The following is a 12,420-nucleotide window of genomic DNA, read 5'->3' as shown; positions in this document are numbered from 1 at the left end:
CTCTGGTAAGTACATGTAACACATATGTAACAAGGGCACTGTAAAATAAAGTGTTACCGAATTTTTTTTAATAAAAAGCAAATACATTTTGTAGTTATGCTGGTATTGATGAATGGATGAGTGTCCTATCACATCCAGATTTGCGGCAACACTTTGAACTGAACACAGATAGCACACAAGTATTGGAAAAAATTATATTTTAGAAGAACTCACTAGAGGTGACAATTTTCATAACATGAAAAATATACATCGGTATTTTGTCTTTGTACATTAGGCAAAAGAATTGCAGTAGTCTGTCAGAGCCAGAATAAAATTAACCAGAGAATTAAAGATTATGGGACAGAGGATGGGATACAGGCATGCACACGCACGCGCACACACACGCACACACACAGACACACACACACACACACACACACACCCCTCAATCACCCTTAAACACATACACCTCATCTGAAATCCCAGAAACTGTTAGCAAGAAATCTACATTTAAAGCATGGCTAAGAAACCTATCAAAGAAACCACACAAAAGAGATGTCAAGCACACACACACACACACAAAAATCTGCTCTGATACAAGGGAGAATCTTTACTAGAAATCTTATATGAATATCCAATTTTAGGATGTCCTCGGAAAGTGGGCAACGCAGTTATTGCTACACCAAATAATTCAGAATGCTGGTACAAAGGTTATGAAAAAAAAAAAAAAAACCTTACACATTCACACAAACTTGAGAGGATGTTAAGCTGTTCTTAAACACGTTCCTCCCTTTAGCTCCTGTTTGATGCAGGGCATGTAACAAGCCAAGCGATTTAAATTGGAGGCACTTTTGAAAACAAAAGAGAACTTAAAACATGCAGGGAAAAAAAAGAAAATCACATCTGATGGGTTTCCTTGCCATTGCCTTCCCGCCTCAAACGGAAAAAACAAGAGAAAAGATGAGAACCTGACACTCAGAATGCAGTCATACTTTCAGCCAAAATAAGAGCACCCCCCGCCCCCACCCCTTTTAAAAACCAAATCAGAGAAATACCTTCATGACCCCTAATTAATAAGAAAATGACGTGCTTTACAGCTATTTTTACCTGAAGTGTCCCGAGTGAGAAAGCCATCCAACATGACGAGCATGCTTTGAGTTCTAATTATAGCTTACCCCTTCCTTCCCCACCCTAAAACTGGATTGAGTTTGAGTGACTTTTGTTCAAGCTGACAGGCGGGTACGTGAGGCCGCTTGCACCTGTATCAGATCTGATGCACACTAAGAGATGTGAGGCAGCAGGAGGTGGAGGGTAGGAGATGAACTATACTCTTCAAGAACTGTACATGATGTCACACTAACTACAGAATTGCTATTTTATTTGGTACTAAGTCCTGCTGGATGGATAGGAACAAGTTATATATTATCCGGTTTTTATGTCTGTGCTATGTACACGTCTTTACAATCTCTTCCTGAAAAGTTGTATCAGTTCGTAGACTTGGAGAAAAAAAAAAGAAGGAAAAAAGCGTAATTGTTTGTAAGTTTTTTTTTTTTCTCTTTTTTGTTGGCACTTGCTTGGCGTGTTCTGTCAGCATCTGTGATGGCCTTATGTTCTATTGCAGCCTATTAATGCCAGTCTGTTACTGCCAACATTCAATGAAAACCAGTCCAGCAATAGGGTGGTAGAGTGCAAGAAAACAGTGCCATGTTGTTTCTCAACTGGAGACCTGTGAAAGACACAGACAGAAATATTAGATTAGATATTTCAGACTAAAAAAAATGTCAGACTAATAGACCTTTAGTTATCTAAAGCCTTCATCAGTTCATTTTGTCAGTGACATGCATCAGCAATATCAATATTTTGAAACTTAAAGGTCCCATGACATGCTACTTTTTGTAGGCTTTAATATAGGCCTTAGTGGTCCTTAGTATTGTATCTGAAATCTCTTTCCAAAAATTCAGCCTCGGTGCAGAATTATAGCCACTACAAGCCAGTCCCAGAATGAGCTTCCTTCAGACGGGCCGTTTCGGTGTCTGTAGCTTTAAATACTAATGAGGAGGAGAAAGGCGGCGCAAGGTGGAGGGTGGGTGTGGCCTTGACCATCTTGCGCAACGGTACCATGCATGTTTGTTTATGTTGGATATAGCCTATTGCAATGGCACGAAGACACGCAGTCGTTCAAGTATTTCAGTTTGACCCAGAATCTGATCCAGATGGAGAAGCAACGGATGAAGAAGTTGCAACTCAGCGGCTCCTGCAGGACGTTTCCGAATGGTTAGTTTAAAATATTATGTCTGGATACGGTACTTTATTCGGATGGTTACAGTTATAATCATGTAGCTAACGCGAACCTACTGTTGCCTTTTCATGAGAGATCTGTAACGTCTGTATTTATCTTATTACAATTACATCAAGCTCTGCGATCTTGAAATGCGGATATCGCGCGCGCCATATAACCAACAGGAAACCGGTTATCCAAATAACAAAGAAATGTACAACACTCGCGTTACAGTATGTGTAACTTGATGCTGTCTACATACCTTTACATTAGCGCAAGTAACTGCATAGCTGCATAATGTGACAGCCACATTCTACGTGTAAGAAGCTAGGTAACCATAAACAGTAAAGCAACACACTTATATATCATTTGTTGACTTGCTTGTCCGAGGTGTGTAGCTGTGTGTACCCTTCGGTGTTCATTTGTACATCCAATTATTATTGAGCAATTATTATGCTTCGCTCGCTCAAAAGCCATGATATCTCTCGTGGACAAACTAAAATTGCGCGCGCGTTCTACTTCCTAGCTCATTTTCTCATGGGCGAGAAATATTCTCTGGGCGGGCAAAGCAGAGAAAGGGGAGGTAACATTTCTCCTTATAACGTCATAAGGAGGAGATTCAAGATCAGCCCGGTTGAGCTTCCATTTTCTCAAAGGCAGAGAAAGATAGCAAAAGCTCGATTTACACCGATTAAAATTTCTAGAAACTTTGGGACCATATACAGACTAGGGGAACTCATATTAATGTTAAAAAACCTCAAAGTGGAAATTTCATGTCATGGGACCTTTAACAACTTACTAAACACACTAAAGTTCAAAGGTTTGGGGTCAGCACAATTTTTTTTTATTGCATTCAGCAAGGATGCATTATTTTGATCAAAGCAAGTGACAGCATATCAATAATATTACAACAATTTCTTGAGCACCAAATCAGCATATTAGAATGATTTCTGAAGAATCATGTGACACTGAAGACTGGGGTAATGTGTGAACGAGGGGGAAACAGTACAACCAGCTGAAATGCTCTGGACTAAAGGGTCTATGAGTTACCTACGAGAGGTTAAGTAGACAAAAGAGCCACTGTTACCTAATAATCTTTAGCATCGAACCTCTATTTTTAAACAAGCCTTGTGAACCTGTTCTAACAGGTTAGCCCACAACATTACTATGACAGAACTCTACTCAGACTCTACAAAAGCCCTATTCCAAGGGGATTAGTTCTGTATGGGATAGTGAGGCAACATGAGAGTTGTGTGATTTTTAACCCTGTACAAATCAGCAATGTCAGTAATATTTTCCTGATTTTTTTGTGCTGCGCATTCATATGCAGATAAAGCACATTTTACCTTTTATTTAAATAAAAAAAACTGAAAAAAAAAAAAAAAAAAACATAGGTAAAAACAGACCAGGGTAAATCAACATGCTAATAAAAAGTCACCTGAGGGATAGCTTTAAAACTTGCGATAACAATTGTCTGCATCACCTGGCTCTGTGCTCGTGAGTTTGCAATTAGTCAGTCGGAGAATTTTAAAAAAAAAATGAAAAAATGGTCACAAGATATCAGCAGTAAAACAAGATGGTAAAAGTCTACTTGCTTACCCTGAAAATAGTGAAGCTACAAGCTGCTAGATGAATTTCACTCAAAGGCAGTCTCTTGGCTCTTTCTCACACAGCGGGCAACTTTTCTTTTGAATTCACCATGTCTGTCTTCCCTCCACTCTTTCTGAAATATTAAACAAAGGTAATTAATGTATAAATACACATATAATTTATCACTGAAGTGAATAAAAAGTACAGCAGCATCACATTCAGCTAACATGCACACAATGGAATACAAAGCATATATTTATTGGGTAGTTTTAACAAGTTAGCATCAGACTTACTGCTGCATCAACATTGGCAGGTGAATCTCCATTGGGGTCAGCTAGCATAGAGATGACGCTAATCATAATGGTCTCTACGGTGTGGATGGGGAGCCAACGCTCTTCTGGTTTCTCGTAGCCGTATTTATCCTCCCCCGGTTCGTGCAATATCGAAATACAAACATCACCATTCTTGTCAACTGCAAACACAATACAGAAACAGGACATGAGACTGCATGCAAGTTATTACAGTCTTGCACAGTTTGAGATACATGAACCATTTTTTTCTGTTGCCATTCATATAATATAATAGATAAATATGGTTGCTGAAAGAATTATTAAATCAACACAATAATAAACAAGTGGCAGGGAATGTGAAGATTTTTAAAGGTTTATTCCATAATTTTCCCCTCATTAAAATATTACACAGAAGAATAAAACTTTTAAAAATTCCTTTAAAATCATGTACATGCACATGAAAAACCTCCTGTCATACCAATAGATTTTATCAAAGGGATTTATTTTATATAGAAGAGGTCTCCTAATAGGAGCAGACAAGTAGAGCCCTGCATTTCAGCCCGAGCCCGACGGGCCCCGACTTTTTCACGCCCCTAGGGCCGGACTTCGGGCCAATTTTCACGTCATAGTTCACATGCGGGCCGGGCCTCGGGCCTTTTTTGGGTTATCCGTCTTTTTATATTTTTAGACATTAATTAAAATTTTTGAGAAGTTGACGTCGACGATAGAAAAAACAAACATAGACATTTCATAACCTCATAACTTTCATAATCTTATAATTACACTGACATATGATTGACATGACAGTTTCACGCACGCACACACACACACAGAAGGTTTCCCGTCAGCGCAACCCACGATTCACCTCATGTGCAAATAATGGAGAATATTAGGAGAAAAATCGCAGCAGCGAACGTGTCTTCAGCGCAGCGGGAAGAGTGATAGAAGAGAGGAGGACTGGGTTAAAACCTTCCACTGTGGATGCTATAGAGCTGGTAAGTCCCGCCCCTTCCGTAAAACCCCGCTGGACCTCAAAGTTGAAAAACCGTCAATGCAAGTGAATGGGAGAAAATAATTATTTTCTGATCCCGTTTGAATTGTGCCATGAATTGAACATATGTTGTCTGTGAATTTTTTATATAACTTTTCGTGTAAAGAATGATACAATTTAGCGGGTAGAAGTTTGATACGGTTAGACTTTGTGTGAGAGCACTTTGTGGACTACAACTCTCGACGCGTTTGAAACGTCAACACCACTCGCACACGGACACTAGCTCACGGATCCCGCTAAACATGACTGTGTCTTTGGTGCACTTCACCGCCTTCTTTCAGGGAGAGGACAAAATCGTTGAGGTTGGCGAAAAACACGGGTAAGTCAACTTTATGGGGTGACGTCACATAGGCGACATGTAGTCTTTCTCGTTATGTCTTTTCCACAACTGCTAGCCGAAGAATCATACCATATACTGTCAAACTCGTAGCATGGAGAGTTATATAAAAAATTCACAGACAACATATGTTCAATTCATGGCACAATTCAAACGGGATCAGAAAATAATTATTTTCTCCCATTCACTTGCATTGACGGTTTTTCAACTTTGAGGTCCAGCGGGGTTTTACGGAAGGGGCGGGACTTACCAGCTCTATTCTTTTACTCCACGATGCTCTGTAAGAGACTGTTCTAACTTTTCGTTTGATTGGACTTTATTTTCGTTTAACTGTTGGAAACTACTGGAAAAAAAGAATGGCCATGTTCGGTGTTGCATTTTTTAGGTAAGATAACCTGCAAGTTTGTTTTTGATTTATTTTATTTTATTTGTTTAGATTGTACGGCTATTGCTCATTTCGTTTGCGAACGCTGTTGCAAGCAGCCTGAGCCTGCCTCAGTATTTCAAAAAAATGTTGTTTTACTCACTGTGGTTTAATAAATAAACATTAAACTTAACTGTCTGTGTGATATGCTTGAAGTGTTTTATATTTAAGTCAAGTCAAGTCAAGTCAAGTCAACTTTATTTATATAGCGCTTTTCACAATACAGATTGTATCAAAGCAGCTTCACAGTATTAAATAAAATAGTACATCAGTGTATGTTTCTGGTGTAAAACATCCACGTTTGGTAATGCAGATCAATATTTATGGATTTTATTGTAGCCAAGTAAAGTATTAGCGTTGATTTGAGAGGCTAAATTGATCAAACATGTTTTGATCGCTGTCAGCTCGGCTGCTTGGTCGTCATTTAAAAAAAAAATGCTCAAAACATTTGTCTCAATTAACTTAATAAAGAAATGAAAAGAAAAGAAACATCAGTGTTTCCCACAGAATTAGATTCTATTTGCGGTGGTGAGGTATTTGGGGACCGGGGACCGGGGGGATTAAGTTAAATATATCATATATATATATATATATATATATATATATATATATATATATATATATATATATATATATATATATATATATCATATATTTTTATTGACAAGTACACATTCCCATTGCCAACACTTAGTGTCAGATAACTTAAAGACTTTGCCATTGCTACACTTTCTATGCCATGACTGCTCCACAGACTTTTTGTTGCAAATTTTGCTCACACAAACCTGGAACTGGACACACACACACACACACACACACACACACACACACACACACACACACACACACACACACACACACACACACACACACACACACACACACACACACACACACACACACAAACTTACTGACACACTCAAACACAGGCTCACACACACTCACACATTCAAAAAGACTCACACACAGATTCAAACACAGACACACACTCACACACATTCAGACCCAAACACAGACTCAGACTGACACACACACACCAAACTGGACCAGGAGGTGGACACACACAGACTCAGACACACACACACGCACACCTGGAGATTGAGGTGGACAAAAACCAACACACACCAACCTGAACCTGGAGATAATAATAATATAATGTCTAGTCTGGTGGCTGTGATATGAACCTACCAACGTCCGTTGCAATGATTTTTGGAATGACTGATCGCGAGAGGAACAAATTACGTTTTAGTCGCATAACATCGGTTAATGGAAACGCCGTCATTTCGCAATAGTTGTAACGTTAATTGATATTTAGAAAAAAAAAAAACGCAAAAGTTTTGCGCGAATCTGTAATGAAACGCGACCGCGCTTAACATCTAGACAACTTCGCAGAGTTATGTTGAGCAACAGTGTTCATTATACTAACCATTCAACTCCGGATTGATTCTGGAATCTTCGCTGGGGGAATAAGCATTAAGCACCGGCAACAATCCGCCCTCTACATGCTCATGTTTTGATTCAGATCGTGCGGTAAGAGAAGGAGGGGCTAGTCGTGCCTCCATTGTCAGTTTGTGAGAGAGAGGGGGAGCAAGCAGCGCGAATAAAATACAATTTTACCCATATTAAATAGTTTAAAAATCTGAATCAATCCGTGGCGGTCGGCGTTGATATGTGGCGGGCCGCCACAAATTAATGAATGTATGGGAAACCCTGAACATAACTAACAAAACTGACCTATTTTAACGGCTGCAAATAGGACAGGCTGCCGCTGTAAAAAAAAAAAAAAAAACGGCTCGGGTCGGACTCGGGCTGATAATTCTGATGAGCTGTCGGACACGGGTCGGGCTAGGCCCTGAGCGTCTCGGGCCAGGGCCGGGCTTAGATTTGAGGCCCGTGCAGGGCTCTACAGACAAGTTTAGATTAGAAGACCAGCCAAAAACACACACAATGGTAGGCAAGCCCATTACTAGACATTTTGCCAGTGAAATAAAATGTTTAAATTCTGAATAAGCAACAAAAAGCATTTGCATGAGGCTGAATTCACAACTCTAAGTGTCAGTGTAAGTGCAATATAGCTTTTAGATCAGCTCAAATGGTGCTCACTGCAGAGCCAATTGACCTCCAGCTATTCATGGGTTGAGCTTGACCTAGTCCAGTTTGACCTCTGTGGATATAATGGGTGGAGGGATAGAGTAATGGGTAGGGTGTGGTTGAATTTTGACCCATTACGCCCAAATTACAACCAGAGAGGAGGAGCTGAGCTGAACTTCACGCTCCACCCATGGCTCTGCAGTGAGCAGCCTCTCTATCAGCCGAGGGCAACTTGAATAAGGGATGTTCACATTCTGTAGAAATCTGCAAACAACAAATCCCACAAAAATGTGAAAGACCCAGTGGGGTGAACCCACACTTACCATTTGGATGCCATATTTCTGTTATGAACTTCATTTTAGGAGGCCTGAGAGGATAGTCTTTGGGAAATGTAAGATGGGCTTTAAAGACGCCACCCTCACTGTAAACAGAAAAAAAAAAACATAACAGGCTTAAAGTGTTATTCAGCAACAACATATTCATCTTCATTAAAGGAACATTCCACCATTTTTTTCATATTAAACTATGCTATTCCCTTAACTAAGATGAGTTGATACATACCTCTCTCGTCTCAGTGCGTGCACTCAATCGCTCTGGCGCACGGCGACACTTTGATAGCACTTAGCTTAGTCCAGTTCATTCAAACAGAGATAAAGTTAGAAGCGACCAAACACCTCCACGGTTTCCCTATTTAAATACAGTTACACGAGTAGTTACACGACCAAGTATGGTGCCACACGAGGTGCTTGGTCGCTTCTAACTTCATCTCTGTTTGGTCACTAATGAATGAACTGGGCTAAGCTAAGTGCTATCAAAGTGTAGCCGCGCGCCAGAGCGATTGAGTGCACGCACTGAGACGAGAGAGGTATGTATCATCTTGTTTAGTTAAGGGAATAACATAGTTTAATATGAAAAACGGTGGAGTGTTCCTTTAAGAACAATCACAACTTGACTGTCATTTCCCATGGGGCAATCCATATTAAAGTCATAGTTCACACAAATTTTTTAATTCTGTCATAATTTACTCACCATCATATCTATATATTACTATCATTTTCTTCTAAGCAACACAAAACTTACATTTTGAATAAGTGTACTGCTCATCCTTTGTTAATGATGACAGTTTTCATTTTTGGTTGCACTAATCCTTTAACTGATGACATAATTTTAATTATTTGTAAATAAAAATGTCACATGGTATTTCATAAGACAACAAAAAGACTTACTAGAGTGTATCAGGAGGACCGATTATTAGCACTTCCCATCTGTAAAGGTCATTATCATCTATCAAACCGGCTGAGAAACCTTCCACAGGATTTTTATTTAGTTCTGTCAGGAAGAGAGAACATGAAGATACTGATTAGCTATTTTAGATGAAAGAAGAAAAAGCAAATGTGGTATTTCAGGCCACTAGGTGCATTTGTGCTTACACATGGGTGTTGATACTTGGACCTACACAGTAACAACACCAAAAACTGTTTTCACATCTGGGGAGAATTTTAGACAAGAAATGAGCAATTTGCCTGTTTGTTATCATCAGTTCAACTGACTGAGCCTCGAGCCAAAGAACGTCCATCTATTGGTGCCTGTGGTCTTAGACGCTCTGTCTGAACTTCTGTGTTCTTATAAGAGAGAGCAAAACAAAATCACTGTAGGTTTGGGGATGACCATCTTGTTGACAAAACAAGTTGACAGTTGGGTAATCCAGTTATATGGATGTGTCATTTTTATAAACGCATTAAGATCTCACAAGTTCCACATTTTCCTGGCCCGTATCTTTTAAGTCCAGCATAAATGGATGTTGTGAGGCTTTTGCTCCCATAGAGGGTTCACTGAGCAAACTCAGTGAACCCTCTGTGGGAGCAAAAGCCTCACAACATCCATTTATGCAGCATTCACCATGCTGGTCCTGCTGAAAGGAGACAACCAAAACAGCCCCGATCCCCTGAATTAGTCAATCAGCCGCAGGGCCACCGCAGAACCTAACGCCATGACAGACCCAGGGTGCCACTCACCCTGTCAACCCTTGGAAAGAAATAGGCGAGTTGCCTCTATGAGTGTGTAAGATGAGTAATTTGGGGGATGGGGTTGCTTGAGCTGTCTATGCAGCAGAGAGACAGCTGTCATGAATCAGATCTAACATTTTTAACATGATCTGAAATGTTCATGTTTAAACTGAGAACTCATGTAATTGCTTAGCTTTACCCTTTTACAAATAATTCACTTCACTGGCTGCACTGCGCAAATGGGGCCCAGTGGAGAAATCCTCCTCTGGCTTGAGCTCAGTAAAGCTGACACTCACGGATCATGTTGCTCAGTGTGTTTATTGGCCAAAGAACAGGAGAAACAAACTAGTAACGACTCTAGTAACAGCTAAATTCGTATATAACCAAAAAATAAAATAAGGACGTTATGTGTTGATCACGTATGTAGATCTATACAGTTGGACTGGACTGTACAGAGTCTGACTGTACTGTAGTTCTCTCTCTGGACCAGTGAGCTGGTGTTCAAACAGCAACCATCAATTTGTTAGCTTAGCCTGTTAGCCAGCTAGAAAAACAAAGGGATTTGATCGCCCCGCTGCGGGGACATGGTACACAATGTACGGCTTATAAATCTCAATTTTGCGCCTTGTGATAACAATTACTGGTTTGACGGATCAAGATAAGATGGTGAACGGAAATGGAACCAATGACAGAGTTTCCCTGAGACTATAACCGACGGCTGGTGCTCCTATGTGAACTGCGTCCGGAGTCCGGACACAGATGTCAAAACACGGACTGGCCGACAGCGAGCGGCCCCGCCGGAGTGATTACAGACAAAACTACCTGACATACATTTAAACAAGCAAACTAAATAAATAAAAAAACGAATGCTAGCGTATTATTACTTTAATTAATTTTTAACGGCTCTTGGATGAATATTCCATCACAAATCGTACCAAAACAGCATTTAAAAATAAACAAAAGACGGCGGAGATAGCCTTTAGCCGGCTACTTTAGCTGCTAACTCGCTAACGAATGCTTTACAATAAATGCAGCGCTCGTTAGCAGCTAAACTAGCGGCTAACGGCTAACACCTCCGTCTTGACTGCATTGACAGGCTAAATGTTCACCGGTTTGTTAGCCTGGCTTTGCCAACAGCCTTGAAAAATTACCTGCTAGCTGTCTCCTGAGTAACAGTGCTGACTGGGGCTCCGTCATGTTTTTATAAGTTATATTCTAGGTCGACAGTCGTTCACTTCGCTAAGGAGAAAATATGTTTGAATTTGCTTGCACGTCTTTCCGTCTCTTCTCTAGTCCGTTTTGCTCAACATTCTGATCCGGTGTGCGCATGCGCTCTGAGTCTGCTCTCTACGAGGCCGCGAGGAGAGAAGGATTCGCGCATGCGCTCTAAGACTGCTCTCTATGAGGCCGCGAGAGGAGAAGGATTCGCGCATGCCCCAGCACTAACAAACAGTGATGGCTTTGAGTGCAAGATTGTATGTTAGCGCTCCAATGATGCTGTCGTGTGAGTGTATTGAAAACGTTTTTCCTGTCCAGAATTCGCGTAGAAGACGATACAATAATAACTAGACATGTACTTTTTAATTATGTTGTTAGTGAGTCTATTGGAAACGTGATTCCAGTCCAAATTCACGCTAAAGATTATACACTAATAACTAGACATACATTTGAAGAAAATGTGAGTAGGGCTTGGCAGGCAGTTGCCATTCTGCATGTTTGCAAGAGAACAAGTTCATATGATGCAAGAGAACACAATAAGCACCACTATAACACCAAGTAACATATATATGTATGTAGCCTATGTATCTATGTATACAGTATCTCACAAAAGTGAGTACACCCCTCACATTTCAGCAAACATTTTTGTCTTCTCAAGGGACAATACTAAACTAGGATAGATTTTAGAGTAGGCTAGTCAATGTGCTGCTTGTATAACAGTATTATACTGTCATCTGAAAATAACTCAACATACAGCCATTATTGTCAAAATAGCTGGCAACAAAAGTGAGTACACCCTAAAGTGAACATGTCAAACCTGTGTCCAAAGTGTCAATATTTTGTGTGAGCACCATTGTTATCTAGCACTGCCTTAATCGTCCTGGGCATGGAATTCACCAGAGCTGCACACGTTGTTGCTGGGACCCTCTTCCACTCCTCCATAATGACAACACGGAGCTGATGGCTGTTAGACACATGGTGCTTCTCCACCTTCCGTTCGAGACTTCGAGGACGCACCACAGGTGCTCAATAGGGATCAGGTCTGGAGACATCTTGGCGATGTGTCTGGGGTCGTTATCATGCCGTTTGGCCCAGTTTCTGAAGGGAGGGCATCATGTTCTGCTTCAGAATGTTGCAGTACATGTTGGAATCCATG

The 12,420-nt window shown here is 40.5% G+C and overlaps 1 protein-coding gene across 1 annotated transcript; it reads right to left on the bottom strand.

Annotated features, from left to right (window-relative positions):
* Positions 1 to 180: 180 nt before the first annotated feature.
* On the bottom strand, positions 181 to 11,484 carry ube2g1a (ubiquitin-conjugating enzyme E2G 1a). Its single transcript, XM_081366056.1, has 6 exons — positions 11,198 to 11,484; positions 9,267 to 9,369; positions 8,364 to 8,461; positions 4,141 to 4,319; positions 3,857 to 3,980; positions 181 to 1,705 (listed from the first exon to the last, which is right to left on the bottom strand). The coding sequence occupies exons 1-5, from the start codon at positions 11,241 to 11,243 to the stop codon at positions 3,894 to 3,896; spliced, it is 513 nt and encodes a 170-aa protein (XP_081222182.1). The 5' UTR covers positions 11,244 to 11,484; the 3' UTR covers positions 181 to 1,705; positions 3,857 to 3,893.
* Positions 11,485 to 12,420: the final 936 nt, after the last annotated feature.

This window comes from Scardinius erythrophthalmus (assembly GCF_964197995.2).
Source record: "Scardinius erythrophthalmus genome assembly, chromosome: 5".
Classification (NCBI taxonomy): domain Eukaryota; kingdom Metazoa; phylum Chordata; class Actinopteri; order Cypriniformes; family Leuciscidae; genus Scardinius; species Scardinius erythrophthalmus.
The sequence above is the reverse complement of the archived record's forward strand: the minus strand, read 5'-3'. Positions and strand labels throughout refer to the sequence as shown.